General features: G+C 40.7%; 1 protein-coding gene across 7 annotated transcripts; it reads right to left on the bottom strand.

The window, feature by feature from the left end:
• Nucleotides 1-16: 16 nt before the first annotated feature.
• jakmip1 (janus kinase and microtubule interacting protein 1) lies at nucleotides 17-23,752 on the bottom strand. 7 transcript variants are annotated; one of them, XM_042221934.1, is made up of 23 exons: nucleotides 23,208-23,751; nucleotides 15,343-15,656; nucleotides 14,492-14,824; nucleotides 13,898-14,059; nucleotides 11,993-12,205; nucleotides 11,188-11,301; nucleotides 10,805-10,951; nucleotides 10,399-10,569; nucleotides 9,128-9,187; nucleotides 7,709-7,837; nucleotides 7,372-7,500; nucleotides 7,124-7,207; nucleotides 6,153-6,215; nucleotides 5,197-5,295; nucleotides 4,268-4,369; nucleotides 4,101-4,154; nucleotides 3,954-4,019; nucleotides 3,209-3,277; nucleotides 2,934-3,011; nucleotides 1,788-1,997; nucleotides 640-705; nucleotides 420-465; nucleotides 212-324 (listed from the first exon to the last, which is right to left on the bottom strand). In XM_042221934.1, the coding sequence occupies exons 2-23, from the start codon at nucleotides 15,496-15,498 to the stop codon at nucleotides 287-289; spliced, it is 2,589 nt and encodes an 862-aa protein (XP_042077868.1). In that variant the 5' UTR covers nucleotides 15,499-15,656; nucleotides 23,208-23,751; the 3' UTR covers nucleotides 212-286. The 7 variants fall into 7 exon arrangements, with proteins under 7 accessions (XP_042077873.1, XP_014190569.2, XP_042077868.1 ...); XM_005913481.3 differs by having other exon boundaries at nucleotides 420-496; nucleotides 23,208-23,749; XM_042221939.1 differs by lacking the exons at nucleotides 212-324; nucleotides 420-465 and adding an exon at nucleotides 17-114 and having other exon boundaries at nucleotides 23,208-23,748.
• Nucleotides 23,753-24,516: the final 764 nt, after the last annotated feature.

Genomic DNA, 24,516 nt, shown 5'->3' with positions numbered 1-24,516 from the left:
AGGCTGTGGCTCTTCTTGCGTTTGTAAATCGTCTGATTCAGATTTTTCCCTCGTTAAATCAAAGTGTTTGCTTTACAGAGGAGTTGGGGTTTTATGTTCCAGGTCCAGGGATCACTATAACAGATGTTACTTATAAATAAATCTCACTTTCTTCTCATGTATATCTGGTTATTTATTAAATTTTCAAATATGTTTGCATTCCAGTCTTCTGCAAAAGTGCACATTTATCAAAAAGGCCATAAGGTTTAGTTGAACTGTCTACAAATGCATAAAAAACAATTAGGTTTTATCTCATCTTCGCTCGCCACCACAGCACCTTAACACCTAAGAAAAAGAAAAGAAAATTTGAACTCTTTCCTAAGAATTATTGGCAGGCATCAAAACTGTGCCGAATTCTAGTATTATACAGTTACTTCTACCTGATGTAGGTCCATGGGCATTTTCATTAAGGCCAAAGAATAAATGCTAAAGAGAAAAATAAAAAGAGGAACAAAAACTAAAGGAACACAAGAGGTTTAATCAACAGGTGAGGAAAGAGAGAGAAGAAAAAAGTGACAAAAAGTTTAGAAAACACCACCGCACAGAAGATGTCATTGATACCTTGCACTAATAAAAAACAAGTCAAATTTGAGTGTGTACCTTTTCCTCTATTTCCTTTATTTGTCTCTTTTGCAAGTCAATCCTGTCCTCCAGCTCTCTTATTCTCTGCAACAAAAAGACAGAAGTGGTTAGCTCGTGGCCACGCGAAACACATCTGATTGATTCTGACACAATCATTTCCTCAGGTGCAACAACATTTCATTTCATTTCTTTATTTATTTCACACATGGTTCAACAGTTAAGTTAGGCTGCTATCAATCTATTCCTGCAGACACTCCAAATAGTCTTCTGACTTTCCCATCATGCCATACTGTCTCCATGGCAGCTGTTGGAATGAGCTGCCATGGCAACTGAAGAGCAGATTTAACAGTGACACTGTTTGAGACTTAAAAGCTGAGTGGCTTCATCAGTGACTTGGTTCTTTGTTCCTAACATATTAGTTTAAATAGCTTTCCACTGTGAGTGCTCACTATACAGTACATAAATACAACTGAGGCAGGCAGGCATATTTTAAAACAAAATACATGACATTTTGAAGTTAATATCCTGTGCAGCAAATCAAATTGAGGTTGAGGTGAATGCTCCAGTTAAATATCACTTCTTAACTACAGAGAAATTGGAACGAGTGTTAATAAAAGCCACACTGTGGGGACTTTTTAAGTGAGCATAATTCTCAGAGTTATTATTATAAAATATATCATAAATTAAATCAGATGCATTTCTCGGACCTGCAAACATGTTGATTTCTAATCGGTTCAGTAGTTTGAGCATATTAATTAGTAGATACATTAAAAATGTGCAGTAAGTACGGTTAGAGGATATTTTGTTAGTGAGTTAGAGTACATGTAGTGTCATGTAGTCAATGGATAACACAATGCCAAAAGCCATGGGTGTAAAGTATCGAAAGGGCTGCTGAGTGGAGGGATACTGAAGGTGTCAGGGTATTCAGATCACAATGAAACACACAAACACTCACACAAATCCAAGGTCATTCTGTCTCATCTTTCCACTCACCCACTTTTACATATGCACTTACAGATAGAGTTACAGGTAGCACGTACAGGGATACTGCATCTTTTTCAAAGCACCAGAGATCTGGTGGGGTTAAAAGTTCCAGACAGGTACCAGGGGTCAGATTCAGGGAGGGCAGGACTCAACAACCTGACTGGGTTTGTTTTGAGCCTTACCTGCTGGGCCTGCTGTAGGAGCTCCATGCGCTCCTGTAAGATTTGACTGTCATACTGCCGGCTCTGCCGGAGAATCTGACGCCGCAGCTTGTCCACGGCTAGCCTCAGCTCCTCCCTCTGCCTGTCTGTCAGCGACTCAGCCACCGCCTGGCATGCCGGCTGCTCCTGCTGCAGAGCGCTATACAGCGTGGCCTCCAACTCCTCGATCCTCTGCACAGCCAGCCACATATACACACATACATGTATACACCCACACACACACACACACGGACGTGCACATGCACATGCAGGAACACACACAAGCATGCACAAGCACAAACAAGGGAATACACATATGCACACAAACACACAGACACATACACACAACACTGTGACCATGGCAGATATGGGGAACACTTTTCCACTTTACATTGAGGGCTATTCAACCTTGGTTTTTACATGGTCACTTGATTTGGTTAACAACACAAACTGTGCTTTTCTTTACACATTGTTCAAACAACAAATTCCAAGTAAGAACCAAGATCAGCCCAACACAATATCAGGTGGGACTATAAACACAAACCAACACCAAAACTGACCAAGTAAAATGGTTAGAATTATATGGCGAATGATCTAAGTGTTAACTTCTGTTATCTGGCTACAGTCTAGTTAAATCAGTGGAAGTGGAGAATGCTTTAAGATTCATGCTTTAAAAATATATAATTAAAACCTTATTATTAAACTCACTCTTTTAACTTTCTCCTGAGCAACTTTAAATAGGATATTCATAAATGAATCATATCATACTTTCTCAAATCAAGAGAGAGTAAATCTGATCGAGGTTTAGGTCATAAACAAGTGGCCACTTATCCCGGCCAACTGAGTGGCTAAGATTATTAAAATAATTTAGACTTCAGTGGTAAAAGATGCAGTATCCCAACACAATGTAGCAAATTTTACCTTGATGGAGCATGTTGCATTTGTGATGGTTAACAGGGTCCTAGATGTTTATCTCATGCTGAAATGATAATGCTGCACCCCTGCATTCCTGAATTACTTTATCATCAGCCATTATAAGTAAAAATATACACAATGGTAAGCAGTAGATATGTCTGTGTTCATATGCAGGTAAAAGCACGCTGTGTATTATTGCTCTAAGCTTCGTACCATGTAGGCTTGGTCCAAGGCCTGCTTCCTGTAGTCCAACTCCTCCTCAAGGAATCCTTTCTGCTTACTAAACAGCTCCTGCAATAAGATGTTATAATCTATAATGCAGGGCTTGGTAGAAGGTAGCTTGTTGTACATGGTAGTATAGTTATAATTACGTATTAGTCTTGATAAGTTCTTTGACATAATAACAACAGGAGACTATAATATTAACACGTTGCTTTGAATATGTTGTAGAAAGCTGAATTTTATGCATTTGTAGATAACTTTCTCACCTTGTCATTTTCCAAGTCGATCATCTTCTGCGTGAGGGCAGCCTCAGTGCTGTCTATCTGCTTCAACCACTGCAGATGAAGACACAGAAAGGTGTGGGATTCACATTTTGCTTCTATAAGATTAATCTAAATTAAACAAAAAATGAGTTAAATGAAATCCGTCTTTATCTTCTTCTTTTGCCTCTTTCACCCCTTCTCTAGCATCTTCTTCTGTTGCACTGAGCTTCTGCATATCCTCCTTTACCACCTCCATGACTCTTCTATGTGGTCATTCTCATTTATTTCGTGCCTGGCAGCTCGATCTTTATCATCCTTTTGTCCAATATATCAATCTGCACATGTCCAAACCAACTCAAGTTTGCCACTCTTACGGTGTCTTCCAATCATACATCATAGCAGAGCTCACAACAATCTGTTTTACTCTTGCTGCTATTCTTCTCTCACAAATCACCCCTGACACTCAACTCCACCCACAACACCCTATCTGCACTCTCTCCTTCACCATGTGCACTGTCCATTGCTCGGGATGTTTAACCCAGCCAAGGGGTGTGGCACAAACCAATGTACTCTTAGTGCCAGCCCCATGCCTGGATAAACGGGGAGGGTTGCATCAGTGAGGGCATCCAGCATTAAATCCTTGCTATATCAAATATGCAGGCTTGAATGAAATGGCTTTGCTGTGGTAACAGGGTGTTATAGCAATGTTTGTCCACTGTGTGTCAGAAAAGAGAAACTTTCCACTCACCTTTTCACAGAGTGAGATCACAGTCCCTGCTTGGATCACAGCCACCTGCTCTTCATTTCTGAGATTCTTTAGAAAATACAACATTGACAACGACTCATTAGAAATTTTAAGACTAAAGTGATTTTTTTACAGTGGGTTCGAACTCACCCCATTATCTCCCAGAATATCCAACTTCTTCATCAGTTCAGGAATGATTACATCCTGCAAAAACCCCCAAACTAAATCATCAAGGCTGTTATATTAACTGTGCAGGTACTCAAGAAAGCATTTAGAAGAAAGGTTCTAGTTTGTTTGTTTTTTACTAGTGCATTCACCTTGACTCCTTCCTGGTGGCAGTAGACTTGCAGGGCACTGCTACTGTTCTCAGGGAACGCAGACATGTGGAGATTGAGGGCAGGTGATCTGCGTTCCCTTTCCTATGTATGCAAACAATGTGTTAATATTCACACATAATGTCAGCTATGCAATTATTCATTGTACCACGGGCAGTTCTGATCAACAAAAAGAAAAATAAATGGTGGTGTAAGTCAATGACACTATGCAAAATGGCAGGGAATGAGGGATTTACTTACATGACAATGACAACATGATCAGGATCTGCCAAAGGAGGGCGGTGAAAACCGATGGAAAAGGGGTCAAAGAAACCAAGCCAACAGAATAACATGCTGAAACTCTAAATTAAGCCAGTGACGTGTCATTTCCCAACATTGAGATACAACTGCTATTTAAACTGATGGAGAGTGGACTCCATCAGGGTGATGGGACTTTAGAAATAAAAAATATCATCTTAATAGTATGGTATGCAAATTCTTATTTAAAAAAAAAAAAAAAAAGGAAACAAAAGCATAATTCCATGGGATCCGTCCTCATTTTGTTCATATACATCAACTTTCAAATTGTGAAAAATACAACAACAGAAAATTGGGATATGCATGCAAAAATGAGACAAAATGAAGAAAAATGGGAGTGGATGGTGAACTTAAATATATTTTTATTTACTTAAAAATTATATTCTTGACAAAACATTTCTTCATTGACAAAAATATTCAATTTCAGTAAAGGGTAAAGTACACAGCTGCCATGCAAAACAAGGAAACACAGATGCATACAGTGAAGAACTGAGCAGTGTGTTTAAGGCTATGTCTGTCTGTCTGATGAGTCACTGTATATAGGTCTTGCGTCTGGAGCTGAGATTGTTGTTGTCACCTCCTGGTGACAGTATGATGTTGGCACAGTCTCTTACTTCCAGTTCAAGGACTCTGAATTCCAGCAGCTCATTTTGGTCCCGAGCATCCTGAACCTCAGCCTGCAGCCGGGACTCCGCCTGCTGCAGCGCACTCATCTGCAAACACAACAGATTCGTTACACATACTAAACACTATGAAATGTTTCAAAGTCTTGTTTGTAAATATTGAGGACAGTGTCCAAGATGCCAAAAGTCTGTTCACCCTGCACAATATGTAATAGACTGTATAAAGAAGATGGACAAAGCCACTCTAGCTGCAATGCTTTGTCAGCTTCTTGCAATTTTGAAACCACATATAAAAATTGTGAGTGAATCTGACTGTGAAACTGAGAGACACTGCACACTTGTACTGGCATCAATCAAATAGGCCCACTCTTACAAATAATATGTTTGAGGCTTCTTTTTTATTTTAATGTGGGCCAAAGTTTTGCAAAAGAACATAATTTTATATTAAAATAATTACCTAGTGATTAAGTCCATAACATCATCTGGAAATTGTTAACTTAGATCACTGATCAAGGGAGCTGAGGGTTATTTCCAATCGACTTCTATAAAGTGTGACTTATTTTTTGAGCCAAAGGATCTGCCCCCTCCTGGCCATTAGACAGAATGCAGACTTAAGGAACTGCATTGACTTTGCTTTCTGTGTCTATAACTACAATCTTTACAGCTGTTACTCTCGTGCATACATTTTAAATTGTGTATTTACTTTTAGTTATCTTATAAATGTTATCAATTTTTTAATCAACTGAGAGTTACATAGATAATTATCTTTTAAACAGCTACATTAACTAACTCTGTCACTATTTTCTCAGTAAAAGTTTTTATTCTGCTTATGTTTATACAAAATATAACGTTTTCAGAGGTGGTTAATAAAGAACACATCTGATCATGAAAATCAGGTATTACAACTAGTACTGAATGCCTTGATATAGAAGGCTAATCTAATGTACCTTCTCACGCAGTTCCTGGTTGGTCCTGAGCAAGTACTGCTTCTCCTCTACCCACTTTGAATCCTGCCATAACAACCAAACACAACATGAGCGAGAAATGACACTGGCAGGAACAGAAGAGGATTTAAAGGATCTGCAATGACATAGTGTGATGAACAAAACTCCCATCCCTCAAACTTGCAGCTTAAAAGACACAAGCAAATGCAAAACAGACACAAAAAAGATAGCACAGGGTGGCAGGAGCACAAGTTTATTGATGCAGACAAATGAAGCTAAATCAGATAACCAAAGCAAAAGAGCTGCAATCACAGGCAACAAGAGTTCACAGCAACATGAGGACCAAATGGCAATCTGAGATGAAAAACAGCAGCAAAGCGAGTCAGAATACCAGCTGGATCAAGCCACAGGCAACATGCAGTAACTCAATGAAATGCTTCACAAAAAAGTAAACAAAGTGTCCTGATATGAACTCGGCATGATAAATTCAGTGATCCTCTCACTACTTTCTTTAAGCAAAAAAAAGCCAGAGGCTTTCCCACTACACATCCAGTGGTTTGGCTTACTTCTCAGACCAAGATGCCTTTCGTACACATCAAATAACCAAAATCAAGTTGTATTAAGTGAGTATTTTCATGTTTTAACAGAAGGTTATATATTACCACATGAAAATCTTATGTGTTAATCTATACAAAGCTAAAATGAATGAAGGTGGTTGAAGTGTTTAATCTGTAATGAGTAACTCAGACACAAGTATTTAAAATAAAACACCATCATCGGTAAGGGCAGAGGGTGAAGGAGAGAATGCAGGCACAGCACTGACATCACACATGCAGGAAGTGACATCACAGGAATCTGCGGCAGACCTGGTCAGCAAAGCGCCAGCCAAGGAGCACAGCAGCCAGACAGACATGCAGGAGGCCCAGTGAGAGCAGGACCAGTGAGCTTCTGTCCCCATCCACTGTCTTTATTACCTGCCCCCGCTCAGCCAGGGCCTTCTCCAGATCCACGATCTTTGCCTGGCAGCTGCTGAGCTCCACCTGCAGCTGCTCACGGGTCTGTGGGCGGGAAAATGAACCATCAGAGACTTAAATCCAAGTACAAAAGGAATGAATAGAGCAGACTGAGAAAACCATAATGAGGATCTATGCTCTAAATATTTTCTTGAATTGGAAGTTAGACTTGTAGGTAGCACATTTGGAAGGTGGCAGCAGATACGAACCCTGGCCTCCCTCTCTGCATCCAGAGACCCCCCAGTCTGCTCCTGCAGGAGAGCGTAGGCCCGCTGAAGAGCCTGGTACTCTCTAGTGAGCTGACGAAAACGAAGCTCTGACTCCTCACGGGAAATGCTCTGTGATATCAAAGAGCGAATGTGTCAAATTAACACATAAAGCTTCACCCTTTACTTTTTCATAATCACATATATTAATCTGCAAATTACTGTTAACGTTCCATCTTACTTTCTTCTGATTTATTAACCCAAGATTTATTTTCCACATCTTGCAGCTGTTTAAGATGTTAAGATATTTCTTTCAGTGGATACAAAAGGACTTTCCTACCTCTTCCAAGTCCTCCTCTGGAGTTGCAGGCGTGCGGTCAGTGAGGTCAGTGTTATAAGAGGTCAGTGAGGAGGTTTCAGAGTCTATCGACTCCTCATCAAATCCAAAATATGTCTCCACAACATGCCTCTGCAGAGAGCAGTGGAGGGGGGAAAAGGGTTAAATCAACCTCAGCTCTACACATATGTTATTCTGCGTATCAGCAGTTGGAAACAAAAACAATTATTATCCAGAACTATACTTCATCTGATTTCAGCTTAGGAAACTTTTAAACCAAATATTGATGTCATCAAACCCAAAAGAAATCCAATTACTTTTGCAAAGTAAGAGGAAAAATGACTAAAAGTTCAAACTTGTTAAATCTAGACACGGTCATTCAGTCAGTAATCTCATTTTAAAAAACTTAGACTGAATGACCGCACTGACTGTTTACTTTTTTTTGCTTTTAACTTTTCCAGACTCCAAAGTGCTTATCATCATGTTTATAAGTCATTTCCTGGCAACCAGAGAAATAAAGGCAGACCAGGGCACACAGGCAAATGAAAGAAGAGAAATAGAGGATAAAGAGGATGTACTCTGTCATGTTGTTGCCAGGCCAAAAAGTAAACTACAAATAATATCTTAAATATACATCTATCATATCTTCAAAAACACCAGCAGATCTAAAAACTGAAGTGCAGCCCATAAAGTACAACAGCTTTTTTTGTCACTCCTAAACAAAATCTAAAAAGCCGACAACAAAGCCTCTGGTTACAATCAAACTCCTACGAAAAAAAAATGGTCAGTGTCTGGGTTTGTCCTAAAAAGGAAAGCCAAATTTCCAGGTGCAAGTCCAAAAGCCAAGCTGCTGTGCCCCAATTCAGTGCTGAACCTGCCAAGCTAACAAACTGGTTCCAGGAGGAGGAGGAAGAAAATAAATGTCATGCATCTACAAACTCCTCCTCCTAGCAACATCGCAGACTCTAAAATGTCCCCTGATGTATTAGCCCAAACATGCACACACAAGTACTTAGCAATTATTTCTTTCAAACTCTGTCACCTCAGCCAATTAGATATTGTCATCCCTTTAATCCCTTTGGCACAGATAAAAGCATGAAATGCTGCACACAGCTTGCAGTTTCTGTGATGCATGTCCAGTCTCTAGTAACACTATCTTATAAAGAACAAAAATATACTCACATAAAAAAAAAATCTATAATAAAAAAAACCCAAAACAAATAATTCTCAACTAGCTGCGTGTGTGCTCACTGTGATGGTCCCAGCAGTGAGGGATGGTGTCATAATTGTCCCCTGAGCCCAATTAAACACAAACACACAAGTGAAAACAATGCTCAAGGGTCAGTCAACCACAGATAGGGAAGTTGCTTAGTTACACACCACTGGATTAACAGATGTGTAAAAACACTGATGAAAACTCACTTTCGGCAGCTTGAAAGGTTTCTTCCTGTTCTTTTTGCTCATCACCAATCGATCACGTTCCTAAAGACACAACAGATGAACATTTTTAAATTCTGACCTTTAAGAGAGCAATCGGAGGCATCTGTGGCGGCACGGGATTCACATTGATCAATCAAAACGTGACCTGCCAGCAGCATAAAATGTTTTGTTCAGCAGAGTCTAATTTAGTTACATTTCTTTTCTATATTTCAAATTAAATAAAGTCACAGCATTAAACTGTAAATTCAAGAATTTAGCAGCTTATAATAACTCAAGCTGTCAGACTGACAGTGTCAGTGAATGTAAAGAAGATAAGAGGGGAAAAATAGGCAAAAACTAAAGACTAGGCCATTCTTCTCAAGGTTTTTTGGGGGTTTTTTAAAAAAAAAAAAACATATAACCATTGATCCTTCTGACATGTATAAGACATGTATGCTCCCCTGATCCAGAGGGGTCAAAAATGCAGAGAGAAGCACAACTTCGGGGTTAGTACTGTCACAATAACAATTGTGACAGTGACAGTACAACAATACGTCCCCCTTCTAGCCATGGCAATGCAGATGATTTTATTATGTATTTGTATATTGTTATTGGCACACTTAAAAAAATCCACTGACATATTACAGATAAAATATCAAGACAGAAACCTCTATACGCTTCCAGTGAAGTACACACATGAAAAATCATATTATCATTTGCAGAGCCAGAACTGTTTGCTGATTTGTTGGCCTCGGCACTCAATACAGGCCGATTCATTTAAAAAGTAAAGACGGGACAGAAGAGCAATGTGGAGTGCTGATGTTGCAGTTTGGACACCAGAGGGCAAGTTGACTGTGGGAAATAAAAATGCTTGGAACAGGTTTAACATAGCAACCAGCTGATCCAAACAGAACAAGCAGAGCTTAAATGAGTAAAGAAATAACTACACATAAGAAATATTATGTAAATCTGTTCATGTTTCGTGTGTCTGAAAGAAAAAGAAAAAAAGATTTTCAGCTGATATAATGGAATATACGATTTTAAATCACTGAATATCAATATTGTTACTTCTCTTAATACTCCTGCATTTGTCAGGGCCTAATATTATGCCTACAATAATAATCTTGTGCCATAATGTATTGCCAATACATTAAGAGATATTATAGTGAGAGCTATCTAAAAACATCTAACAGACGAGCTGACAGAGTAATGTTATCTGAGTATATACTGTTGTATGACCTTATGTGTTAACAGGCATGTAACCCTGTCCTGACCTGCGTGAGCTCATCAATGATGCCGCGTTGCTCAGCAACTTGCAGCTTGAGGAACTCTACTTCCTGTTCCTCGTGGGCGTGGGTCAGGTCGGTCAGGGAGCTTGGTCGCTTCATCTGGGCCTGAACAGACTGCTGCTGTGATGGTGGCCGAGAGGAGGAAGTTTTCTCCTTCTGCAGGAAGGAAACAGATGGACTAATTATTTTTCATGCTATTCATCAAATGACCAGCAGAGGTCCTCTTTCCTTCAGAGAGCCCTAAAAACCATAAAACGTCTTGAATAGACTAGATAAAACTATAATATCTACTACATCCTATTACTACTTTTTGATTTTATCTTCAGGTTAAAAAAAGAGGGAGTTAAGAGTCACCAGCAGATGTTTAGGAAGACATGTTGGTTGCACTTACCATCTCAGCATTCTCACGGCTCAGGTTCTTGAGTTTCTCCTCCATGCGCTGCAGTGTTTGCAGGAGGTCATCATTTTTCTTGGACAGCCGCTTATTCTTCTCAAACATGGGCTTCATTTGGCTCTCTGCCTCTCGCACCCGTTTCAACTGAACAGAGGAAGGAAACAGGGAGGGGGGACATTGTAATCTTAAGTGTCGCCACAGAATTTCCAGCTTAACTAGGACAGTCAACATCAACAGTGAGGAAGTTAGGAAATATTCGGATTCAGGTTTCTTCAACATCCATACTCTTCATGGTGTCTAAACGTATGCGAATTATAATTTTAAAAATGTCTGCATGTATAATTGTATGTTTATAATGACTGCACGCGTGTTTTTCTCACTAGTTCATTCCTCTCATCGGCCAGTAGTGCATTTCTGTCCTCCAGTTTCCTGATGACTGAGTGGAGCTCTGCAATCTTCAACTGGAACCTCCTCATGTCACGCTCCTCCACCTCCTGTGAAGCCGTGGGGAGAGGAGAAGAGGAGGAGGAAGACAACAACTGAAAAAGGGAGTACATGCAGGCAGGCATGCAGGTAATGGAGACGGACAGTAAAAAGGAGGTGATGGCAAGAAAGATGATTTGGCTGTTCACAGAGTGAATGTGTATGTGAAGTACAGTAACCATGTGATTTATGAACTGGTAAATTGACTGGTACTTAAATAATGCCTTTCTAGTCAGATGAGCACTCAAAGCACTATCTACTGCATCTCTCATGCACCCAGTCACACATTTATACAGCGCTATTTATATATAATGTTTGTCTGTAAAGACAACTTAAGTATTCCTTCAAAATTGATTTTGTGGCGTTGGCTGGAATCAGGAAAAAGCTGCATAAACAACAACGTATATTAAATTCTCCATGTACGGCTCACGGATTCACAGATGTGCCAATTTCACTTTTTAACTCTATGGCATCTGTTATTAATATCAATATTATCAATTGCACTACAAAATCACTATTATACTGTGATTTTTTTTTTATCACTTATTTTTCTTTAAAAGCTCCTCACCAGAAATACCTCACATTGTGCTTACTTTGTATTAAAATTTGTAATATAAAATATAATATAAAATATCTGTAAATATGGGAAACTTTCGGAACATATAAAAATATCTTAAGCATAAAATACTGACACTTGTATACCTGGTTGTTGAGCAAGTCTGGGTTTTCTCCTAGTCCGGGCACCACTTCTCTCTTCGGGCTGCCATGGTTGTGTCTCTCGGCCTCTCGTACCTGACCCAGCTGCTCATCCAGGGCTTCCTTTTGGAGCTGAAGCTTCTGGGCATAGCCAGCCTGTAACCCCAGCTCCCTTTCCAGAGCGCACACCACCCGGTCCTTTGCCTTCAACTCATCCATCTAAAGGAGTGAAACAGAACTAGATTATAGCCATTATAAGGAGTTAGTAAATAGGTTTTACGTCTAACTGAAGTCCTTAATATTTTATTTTTAAGACCTTTTCCAGTCTTTTCTTTTTCTATTACCCATGTTATTTATTTTTATTTTACTAGTTTATTAATGTTTTTTTCTGTTTACACTTTATTGTCCCTCCACTGCGGTTATGCCAGAATGAATCAAAAGGGGAACCCTCTCACTCACCACACATCACAAACTCACATGTAAACCACCTCTCAACTCTCATTTATCATCTTTATCTAAGCAGCTGGAGTCCATCTCTTGTCTTATTCTGTCTGGTCTTATTTTTCAAAATAAAGCACTGAAAATATTGTTCTTATTGTCTACAAAAGTTAGTAAATCTAAATCTAATCATTTCACTCGTTTCACCTCCAATATGTGAATATTAGTTCATATGTACAATGTTTTTCTTTATAATTTATGTATGTACATTGTGCACAGCTTCAGTGTAAGATGGCGTTTGCTGAAGACTAACAGTGTTTTAGCTTTTATAACACTCTGCTTTAGGTTTGATTAATTTATAAGCCTCTGTTCTTGCTCTGCATTCATGCAACCCCTCCTGACAGCTGTTACCACCTCTACTTCCCTCCGTATTTTGTTCTTTAACGCCGGTATTTCCTGCACCGCCTGCTCTCCATCAATAAGCCGTGCTTTACTCTTTGAGTTTCCTCACTCAAGCATTCCTTTACTAACAACAATGCCTGTTACTGTAGCCCTCCTGTATGTAATAGGGTAAATCAGTAACTGCAGCAGGTACACAGACATTTATACTTGCAGATAGCACCACATGGTCAAGACAGACATTGTGGCAATTAGCTCCTAACCTTCATGCTACATCAGTGAGATAAGCCCCGAGCTGGAAGTGAACTTCAGTAGAAGGAAACCAATCTGTATAATCTGTGTGTGGGTGTGTGAGTGTGTGTGTGTGTAGGTGTGTGAGTGTGTGTGTCATTCAAATATGATCTGGACAGACAGGGACTACAGCGTTAACAGCTGCTGGGTTCGTGAAGCTAATCTATCACAGGCATAACATGCTTAGTTGATGATGCAGTGTAAGATGTGTCTGCTTATTGCACACAGTACACCTCCCTGTTTTTGCACTTCACTAATAGTTAGCTCCTTGTGATGCACATAAAGAGGCACGTTTAATCTCCAACTATAAAATCAGTGATAACAGGGAGGACTATTACACTTTTAATGCCCCAATAACACTTTCTTAATCAGCTTCTTAGCAACAGAGCACAACATAAACCTCTATTTACCTGAAAAAAAGTTTAAGCTTAAGTAAAGGTAGATTTTTGCGCCTGTGTGTCTTTAAACCAACAGGATTTTAAAACTTTGTGAGATTTGGCCTGGTGAGGCCAATCTGCTCTGGTTTTTTAGTATTTAATACTTAAGGGTGATTATTTATTGCTTATTTAATCAGGAATAATGGAGTTATTTGATTAATATTGGGCTTTGTGATTATGATATTGCCAATTGAAATTCAATTTAAAGTTAAACTTAATTCATCTTGGCTTGACAGTTAAGTGGATTCTGATAAATGTCTTTTAGAAAATACTTTTTCTATTGATTATCAGTCATCTAAAAATGAGGGTACACAGTATTGTGGCTTCCAGCTTTATGTGTTCTCACCAGCCGGCGGATGTCTTTCTCACAGTCGCGTTTAATGCGGTGCACCTCGTCCTGGTGCTGTTGGTAGGCTGTGCGGAGATCAGCTGCTTTGGCTTTATCAGCCTGAAGAGCGTTTGCAAGAGCCTCTTCGGCTTGCTTCCGAGCCATTTTCTGCTCCTGAATCTGAAATGGCCCGATGCACACATTTTAATATTTATATACACAAAAACAAAAACAACAAAAAGAACATCAGCTGTGCATTTGTAAATACTTGCTCTTATCCTATTAATAAGTTTAATGACAGATCTAGGCATCTAGGTAGGCTACAGTGAAACAATAGGTTGGCAACAGGCTTTTCCACCCTGCTTCCTGTTTTTCAGGACCAAATTACAAAAGTGTGCATAGTCCCACGAAACACAGACACACACACACACACGCACACCCACATACATACACAAAAAGGGTATCTAAACACAAAGTGCACTCGAAAATCAAGTCTGCAATACTGATTTTACAATTTTGTTAGATCAACATATACCCTATACACGTTCTACTTTCCACAATCTGACATGTGAAAAAGTTATACTTGTCACCCCTGTACCTACTAAAACCTACCTCCTGCTGGAGCTTTATTCTCTCCCCATCAAAGGCTCTCCTGGCTTCCTCCCTAGCCTCTGCAAGAAGGGCATTTTTGAGCTTGTCAGCAGCTCCATCTCTCAGTGCATTCACAAGACCCTGCAGCCTCTGAACCTCAGTATCCCGGATCTTGATTGTTCTGGCCAGCTCGGCTTCATGCTGCCGTGCCAGAGTCTCCCGTATGGCAGCGATTTCACGTAGCTTTTCTTCATGGAGTTTGGCACGCAGGTCAGTGAGTGCTACGGCATGCTTGTGTTGCTCAAGTTCGCGAGCCTGCCGCTGCTCTTGGAGCCGCTCGCGGAGTTTGCATACCTGATAGAAGGACATAATGCAGAATATAGATTAGAGTACCCCTGACAAGTAGCCATCAGTATTTACATAAAGTTTGTCCTGACTCTATTGTGCATATTTCCATATTTTTACTCTAAGTCCTGGCAGACTAAAACAAACTAGCCATGAGGGATGGAGAGATGAGCACAGAGAGGAGGTTTGTGTGTCAGTGAGCAGACTGGAGTAATAAACTGCCCAGAGACCTTTTTTTAAGAAAAAGAAAAAAAAAAGAAGTATATGTATTTTGTTGCTTCACAGCAACAGAATAGCCAAACTGCACGCTAGGTAACCCTACTGTCCTATTAGAGATATTGCTTCTTTATAAGTGTGCTTACATGCTTTTAAACATTGGTTGCAAATAATTTATAAATAAAACTGGCAACCGTTTCTATCCTGTTTCTGCTGAGTTGATAAAATAGGAGACGACTTCTCAACCACATTTATTAACTTTAAACGCATGTTCTCAGCTTCTTCCACCTCCTCTTCTTCCTCACCCTCACCTTCCCGCGCTCCTGCTGTAGCTCTATCTGAAGGTCCATGATCTTGCTCCTCAGTTCCTCATTGGTGGCCGGCACCGAATCAGCCATCACCTCCGATTTCTCCGGCTTCCGTCCCTTCTTAGACGGTTGAGCCGATGGGGGTGTGGTTGATGACATAGCACTCTAGCCGCCCAGTCGGGACGGACATAGAGTGCAGGGTGTGATAAAATTGAGGAGAAAATCAGTCGCTGCTCCTCCTCCCTACAAGGCCCTGCATCATCATCATCATCATCGGGACGTCTACATTGTTGCTAAAGCTTGCAGAGAGTTTCTACCTGAGAGAGAGACAGACAGACAAGCAGAGAGGGAAAAAAAAGTGGAAATAAAAAAAAAGGTTGAGTCAGGGTTAAAATCTGGGTTACACAGAACTACAATACTCCGGGGCCAAGCAACCAAATAATGACGCAATATAGCCTGGGGAACACAAACTATTTTGGGGACTAACATTTGCACTCTCCTCTGCCACCCTTTTCTCTCCAACATATACACATGGGCCATTTATCACCATCCTGGGCTGCAGTCCCTGGGCTGTACTTAGCAGCTCCACAGTGCATGAAAAAGTGTCTGGCTATCAAAGTTTTAGCATCTCACAGTAGCCTTCTGCCTTTCTGTAGATTAAGAAATCTCTTCTTTGCTTTCACGAGTCTTCAGGCTGCAGATCCCATAAATCTTTCCTACCTGTTCTAAACTAATGACATATCACTACTTTTTTATCACTAAGATGACAATTAGCCAAACACTCACACAGTGCTCTAATGGAGTTACAATTCACTAATTTCACCTCGTCCATGTCTGCCTTTCTATTGCTTTCTTCTTGTCTTCCCATTATTGAATAGATTATTGTTTTAAGCAGATATCTTCATGTTGTCTTGCCAAATATAGGCAGAAGCTGCTTGCATTACTGTCATTTGATTCCTCCGCTATATTCACAGCACAATATAAGAGCAACATTTGCCTCAAAGTCTCCTTTTACTCCCTAAACATACAGGATATATTAGAATAGGGCAGTCACTAACATTACTTTCTGATTACAGGAGCCACAATGTCACATCTTGATTGAAAATGTGATTATTAAATAATCAAATTAGCTTTTCAAATCAAATATCACCTTTGGCTAAACAGCAAAAAAGCGAGGCATACAGAAATAAACACCAACGAATTTTAATTAACGACTGAATATCTCTTATACTCCTACTCACTAAGCAAGGCCAGGTTATGATAGCAGCTATTTTATTTGCATATTTTGTTACAGATGTGTTACAGTGGCACACATCCTCCGAGCTGAAAGCGGACTCCTCTAATCTCTTCTCAGAGTGGATTGTAACCCAGTAACCTTCCAGTCATTCTGCTAACTATTAAATAAATAATGCAACAATGAGGAAGCTGGAGCATTAAGACCGCAGGTGCCTCCATCTTTCTCTACATACACATTGCCACGCATTCATACAACATACACAGATGGCAGAAATAGTTACCAAGGCAACACTTGCTCTCAAAAACGCCTCTCATAGCAAAGGATGATGGGAAGAAGGAGCCTCACGGTGGATGTGAAAAGCATACAGTTCATTATTTGTATAGAAGCTTCAGATTTAAAAAAGAAAAAGAAAAAAAAAGAATACGTAAGTGCATACATGGTATTGTTATCTGGTTGCATCTTTTGAGACGAGGTTGACTGAGAGACAGAAATGCGTCGATGCTGGAGGGCGAGGAAGCTTTCTTCCACATGAATTTTTACACAGTGTGCACAGTTGAATGCTGGGAACCAGTGGGGGCAGGGAGAGAAGGGAAACGGAATAACAGAGAAAAGGTGGAAGATATAACCTACAGTAGAGGTAAAGCAGTAAAACAGGAAGGAAATTGCATACTTCTACAAAAGAAAACTAGCTCTTACCCAACTCCCCTCTGTCCCCTTAAACTCCCCACCCCCTCTTCATCTATCCAGACTTACATAAAGGCATGGCGATGTTACTGATCTCACACTTATTCACACAGACAGAGAAAGCAATAGAGGGAGGTCATTCACAGACAGAGTCTTAAACTGAACAATTAGGGACAGATACAGCTGACACATATTCACACAGTCACCAAAAGTCCTCCACCCCATTCACAATAGTAACAAACGGGTATTTATTTGCAGTAGCACAACAGACAACTGACACACAGGCAAGTGAGGTGGAAACATGCACATATAATTTATGTGCAGTTTATGTGCAACAACAATAAATGGCTTCAGCACACTTTCTACTGTTTTCAGCATGTTTATGCATGTCAGTGTTGTTATCAAAAACCAGGTGTGCCACAGCTGAAATGGCTGAGAGGCATGACATATGGTTTCCCTGTTTTTTTCTTCTTATTCTAAGGAAGCACAGATAGACCCATAAGCACATATCACACTTGACTGTTCGTGTACACTGAGTTAGTGCAAACAGGAAGCCAAGGGTTTGTTGCTTGTCAAAAATACTACAGAGGAAGAAGCACACGACATAAAGTGAGATCAGAGATTTCTTTGCCTCGATCAATGATGAGATGAGATTGCATAACGTCATAGCAGCAGAAAACACAGATCTACTTATCTGCCGCTTTATTAGGTACACTTTGCTAGTACTGCACTGTACCCCTTCTGGCTTCAGAAATGCATTCATTTTTTGTGGTATAGATTCAACAAGCTGCCAGAAGCATTCCTCAGAGAATTTGGTCCATATTGGCATGATAGATCACACAGTTGCTGTAGATTTGGTAGCTAAACATCCATGATGTGAATCTCATGTTCCAGGACATCCCAAAGGTGCCGTATTAGATTGAAATCTGGTGACTGCGGAGGCCATATGAATACAGTGAACTAACTGTTTAAGAAACACGATAATGTTTGATTAGAGCTATGTGACATGGCGTGTTTTTAGTGTGCCGTCATGTTGTTATGCTGGAAGCCATCAGAAGATGGGTGCACTGTGGTCATAAAGGGATTGACATGGTCAGCAACAATTTTCAGATAGCCTGTTGGATTAAAACAGTACTCAGCTGGTAGTAAGGAGCCCAAAGTGTGCCAAGAAAATATCCCTCACACCATTATACAACCATCGTTGAATCTGTCATACAAGGGACGATAGAGCCATGCTTTCATGTTGTTTATGGTAACCTGAATGTTGCAGCGGAAATCAAGATTCATGAGAACAGGCAATGTTTTTCTAATCTTCTAATGTCCACCTTTAGTGAGCCAAAAACTCTAACCTCTTGATCTTAAGGAGCACCAGCCAATCCCAGAGGAAATTATGTAAAGACTACATGGTTTGGTCTTCTTCTTCTGTAGTACATATGCTTCAAAATTCAATGTGTTCTGCATTCAGAGATGTTCTTCATCACACCTTGCTTGTAACAAGGAGTTATTTGACTTCTATCAGCTATCAGCTTTAAAGCAGTCTGACTATTCTCCTCTGACGTTTGACAATAACAAGCCATTTTCGCCCAGAGGACTGCTGCTCACTGGATATTTTCTGAGCCATTCTTTGTAAACGCTGTCTGGGAAAATCCCAGTAGATTAGCAGTTTCTGAAATACTCAGACCAGCCTGTCTGACACCAACAATCATGCTATTTGATGTTTGCATTGAACAGGTGTTCCTTAAAAAAAGTGTCTGTGAGTGTAGACTGGGGAGCATTGAAAACAAAATATGGGGATATGTTATAGTGGCACTGAGAGTATTTTTAAATAGTAAAGAATTACCCACACATGGAATAACTAAAAGTTTGTGACCACAGATATGGTATTTTATATTGTTTTTGTGACTCACACAACTCAGGAAATGCAGGAAAAAAAACAGGCATCTCTGCTCAGAATTTCCAAAGGTCTGATGAACATGGTTGATGTAATAATAAACCATAAAGTGTACCTAATAAGTTGAGTATGTATCTTACAAATACTAAGCCAAGATTTCACCTGAGTCTAAAATATTTGTGCAGCAACTACAAGACATCTGCCACCCACAGTTCCCACAAAGCCTTCTGGAGCCACATCATGTTCCCAAGCTGGCAGCCAGGCGCTAAATCTCAAAGTTTTATAGATCATTGAAAGCCAGGAATGTTATATGTGAAACTGGAAAATTTTATAGGGGCACCGAGAAGCTAAGAACCACCTTTAATGTTCGCAGGAGCAAACAAAAACCAGCAAAGATCGTAGACCTTAAATTACCTCGTCCACTCTAAGTGTAAACTGTTTGTGTAGCTTACACTGTGATGGAAAAGGAAGCAAAACACCCCAAAATTAACAGATTTGTCTTCAACATCTATATTTAGCTAATATAAACCCACATTCATTCTGAATAAAAATGTCACTATGACTCATGACTTCAATCATAAGTCATATTTTGCAACACGTTATATAAACTGAACAATAAATCAACAAAAAACTACCTTCAAGGCCTTTTTAAGTGCAGTGAATGTAGCTCTGAGATCATCATCTTGAGCTAAATCACTATACTATAACTGCAAAAAGAAAAAAATTCCAAATGAGGAAATATGTTTTAGACTGTAAGATAATAAAATAAAAAGTAAATCAAATTAAACCTGTGTGACATGCCAAAACTTTGCAGTATCATCTTTTGGGGAAGGGATTACCCTTATTAATTGTTATGTGTTGTTGTGTCCCTAATTATCTTCTTCTCTCTAATTACCTGCTTTATAGCTCCCAGTGACTTTGTTAGAGTTACATTTGACTTAACCCATCCATTTAAAGCAGTGGTTCTCAAACTGTGGGGTGGGCCCCCCTGGTGGGATGTGGAGCCACTCCAGGTAAGGTGAGGATGATTACGGGAAAAAAAAATATGGAATTAACTGTTGAATTGAGAGTGGCAGAGTTTTCATTGTTGCCATATTGGCTTTTTTTTAAAAATGGATGAGAGGGAGCAGTTCTGACTGAAAACTGCTCACTCGTTGACTGGTCAGCAAGTCGTCAGCCAATGAACCATGGATAATACTCTTTTTTTCAAACAGTATGAGCAAGATTTACAAACAGACATAATTTTTAATTAAACATGACCCCAAATGAGTAACTGATTCTTTAGTTTTCCCATAAACTTGTATACAACAAGAAGTTCTTTTTGCAACCCCAGCTAGCGCCATCTGGTGGCCTTCAGGTAGAATGCAGCTTTGAAGCACTTCCGCAATAGCGTCTTTTTTCTTTTTCAGCCGAAAGCTATGCCCGTGCTTTATACTATCCATGGCCTTAACTCTTTTCAACTTCTGAGGTCAGGTATGCCAGAAAAAGTTTGAGAACCACAGGTTTAAAAGAAGTGTTTGGATTCCTTGGTGCATATTTGCCTTACACATGTAAGACTGCTTTGGTCTGAAATCTGGGCGAGACATAAACTCAGTCAGGTTATGTCTGGTGTAAAATCTGTGCCAAATCACACATGTGGCTCCATCCGCTGTGGTGACCCCAGGGGAAATAAGAGAGGAGCGGAAAGTACTTAGTGCAATAAAGCTGTTCTCAACTGCCATGTGAAAAACTAAGGTTGCAGACATATACAATTGTTTTAACATACTAATGACTTCACAACTGTTGCTTTTGCATTAATCATTGAATTTGTTGCAATTACAGCTCGGGAGCCAATCATAATATCAGTGGTTCAATCTCAATCCCAGGTGTCAAAGTGTCCTTTGCCAAGATACGAAACCCCAATTTGCTCCCAATTCATCCTTTCTAGTGTCAGTGTGCACCTGACAGATAAAAAGCACTTATAGCGAAGTGCTGTATGCATGAATGTGTAACAGTAATGCACTTTAATAGTTAACTTTTTCACTTGAGCAGACATTCTGAGTGGACACAAGCTTATTACACACTAACAGATGAATCTACTCAAAGCCAGACAGATCACACATGCTTACCGAGGGTTAAACATTAAGTACACTTTACAGCAACATAAAGGCCCAATAAATACATAAGCAAATAGGAGCTCAAACACTGACTCCTTGTTCCTCTTTCCAAGTTTAAAAAAAAATCAACACTGAGGGTGTGGACAGGCTAATATACTTCATCTTATTTACACTGCATATTGGTTACAACACCTAGGCCTATACACAGACACACACACAGAAACAAGCCTCCTCACTGCAGTCATCAGCAGAGTGTAGACTGTCAGAACAAGGCTGGCCATGATCCAGACACCCCTCCACAGTCTGCACACACACACACACGCACACACCCTCTGCTGTCTAGAGATTCACTTAAGATACACTGTAAAGATCCCATCGAGAGGCCGAGTAACCCAGCCAAGAGCAACACTAGTGGAGCATATGACCTAAAAACTACTATGCCAGGAGAATGACTACAAGTTACTGACCCCAATGACTAGTCAACCCAAACACACAAACAATAGTCTCTCTCTCACTGTGTCACATACACATACATTGTACTGCTGGTTTATTGCACAGGCTCTGGTCTTTGGTGTCTATTAATGTGTTAACATAGTCGGAATTATCATTGCTGAAAGCTTTCAGCCTCTCTGTGTACCTCTATGAGTATGTATGCTTTTGCATGCATGGTTGCGCTTTAGCAGTGATACCCTCATCCCGCTCCAGACCGGCATTGCAACACAATAAGAATGAGGAAAGTGCAGCAGATAAGGAAAGAGAGCGTTATACACATGAGAATAACAGAGCACTGGGATTATTCTGGTAGCAGGCTGTCACTTAGCACATTACACTGAGGAAGGCAGAGATATGGAGAAAGCAATAGGATTGTGAATGAAGTATTAGTGTACAAATTAAGTTATAGAAAGGGAAGGAAAGAGAGGGGGAAACAGTGACGTACACTGGGGTCCCAGGAAATGTAATTGCTAAATCTAACAGAGCAGACCAAAATATCAGTAGACAGATCTGTATTTAGCAATATGATGATACTTTAATTCCACTTTTTTGGGCTCAGTTAAGCAGCTCATAAGGGAGGCATCACAATGTGGATCCCTGCTTTTGATCAAACACAAGTGAGTGTGCAACACATGCTGGGTGTCCACTCGGGCAAATTTACGAGCCTCTGGGGCCGCCTGCTACAGCAGCAGCAGCAGCAGCAAAACTGTTATGACAGACAGAGCCTGAGAAACACAACATGCATGGTAGTGGGCTGCCTGGGCAGAGGAATATGCCGGAGATGATGGTCTAATGCGATGTCGCCGGCCCTCTAATGAGCTGTCAAATAGGAGATTAAAGGGTAGACTACCGCCGGGTGGGAGGGTTTTTACACTGCTGAAAACCTGTTTGTCCGGCTAGCCAACCACACCCCACGGCGAGAGGCTGCTGCTGCTGCAGCATCATCATCATCCTCCTCCGGCCAGGACGGCTGCCCTTGCACTCAGAGCTGCACGGTGTTATGTGTTGATGTTTTTTCAGCAAACACGGCCACGGTGCTCTTGTGCTGGTGTGACCACAAACTAATCTGGTCTAAATATTTCACCAGAGGCCTCTCTTGTTCCGGGAAGATAATGTAACAGCTCTGATGATATGAAGGGGGGGGGGGCAGCAAAAACAGTTGAATGTTAATCGCCCGTTATCATCGAGGTTCACGCTTCCTCTTTGGCTAGCTGACAGAGTGGGACAGCTGTGTCATATCGGTTCAGCATTCAACCACAAACACAATATTCACATCTCCACAAGAAGCTTGGCAGTTACTGTCGGCAGGCTTAACTCACATCGAAAGCCAGAAATGATGAGGTCCAGACGGTGCCTCTCTATCCGTTACTGCTGCACCGTTAGCGGATGTGTCACAGGAGCTAGCCGCCTGTCAGTCAACAAACCACACGCTAGAAGTTCCCCGGCTTTGCAAAGCGAACAAACTCACCTGAAATAGGAGGTCAACGGCGGTCACAAGTGGCCCGAGGCTTGTGAACGTCTCTGCCCAATCTGCTTCACATGCAGGAAGGGAGGCTGGGCTTCGCTTCGCTGTGGAGGGCTCAATGAACTCACGTCTCCCGCCTCCTCAACACCCCGGGCTCCGCTAACTGCCGACAGCCGACCCCTTTAGAAACTTTCCTCCCCGGATATCAGATATTTTAGAGCAGCTAACGCGAAGGCTGAAGCTTCGTAATAACATGACTCTCATCAGCTCCAGCCTCTTCTTGCGCTGCACGTTGACATTTTCCTCCACGCCCACACACACATACACACACGTTAGAACGCGCGCGCTACGTCATCCGCTCCTGTGCATTTCATCCACATGACTGAATTATTAAATAAATAAATGAAACGATTCCAGTGCCGTGAACATTTGTATGTGTGTGTGTGTGTGTGTGTGTGTGTGTGTGTGTGTGTGGGAGGAGGGCGGCGTCGCCGGTAGCGTGATAGTAGCGCGACACCTGACTGCGTGTTCAAGAATGACACCGCGCGCGGTAATTGCGTGGACTCGTACGTCCATGCGCAGCCGGTGTTCAGGAGCCTGGCGGACGCAGGGGTGGTATCGGGAACGTGCAGTGTCCTGTACAAACTGGCTCTACTTTGTCTTTATAAGGCGGATGTGACTCGTGCGCTTTAATCCTGGGAACTGATTTACAAACACAAGTATTTAACAAACATATTCTCTATTTACCATAGCAATGTATCGTGCTGAAACAAGCCCCTATCTTTGCATAACTGGTTTTGAAAAGGTCCTTCTCAAGAAAGATATCTGTTCCCTATCACTTCCAAATATTACTCTGTGATTTTTTTTAATGCTACTCCCCCCGGGATCACGATAATTTATGTGCCTGTATGCTCCAAGAAATAATAATAATAACATGACTCCTGCACTTTTTGAACAGGATGTGGTTCAGCTATAAGATCTGTGTTCTTATAACAGCCGCAATTACCACACTCAACACATTAATGGCAACGCCTAACCTTTGATTTTATGTACTCATGTTCATTTCACATTTGAAAGCACATTAGCCACGTTTAAAACATCTCACTCTGCTCACTCTGGTCCACGTAGCACGTGAGATCCAGCCATATTTGCAACCAGCACTTCTAAATACAGGAAGGTTTACTTGGAATGTGCTAAGTGATGCATCTTGGGGGGGTGACCTTAATTATTTAAAAAATATTATTATTTATATTTGATTGTTGAGTTAGCGAATTGATTTCCTTTATTGTACTACTGTTCAGTTAAGGTGAAA

This window comes from Haplochromis burtoni, unplaced genomic scaffold (genome assembly GCF_018398535.1).
Source record: "Haplochromis burtoni strain Fernald_Lab_line unplaced genomic scaffold, NCSU_Asbu1 Contig_4, whole genome shotgun sequence".
Classification (NCBI taxonomy): domain Eukaryota; kingdom Metazoa; phylum Chordata; class Actinopteri; order Cichliformes; family Cichlidae; genus Haplochromis; species Haplochromis burtoni.
The sequence above is the reverse complement of the archived record's forward strand: the minus strand, read 5'-3'. Positions and strand labels throughout refer to the sequence as shown.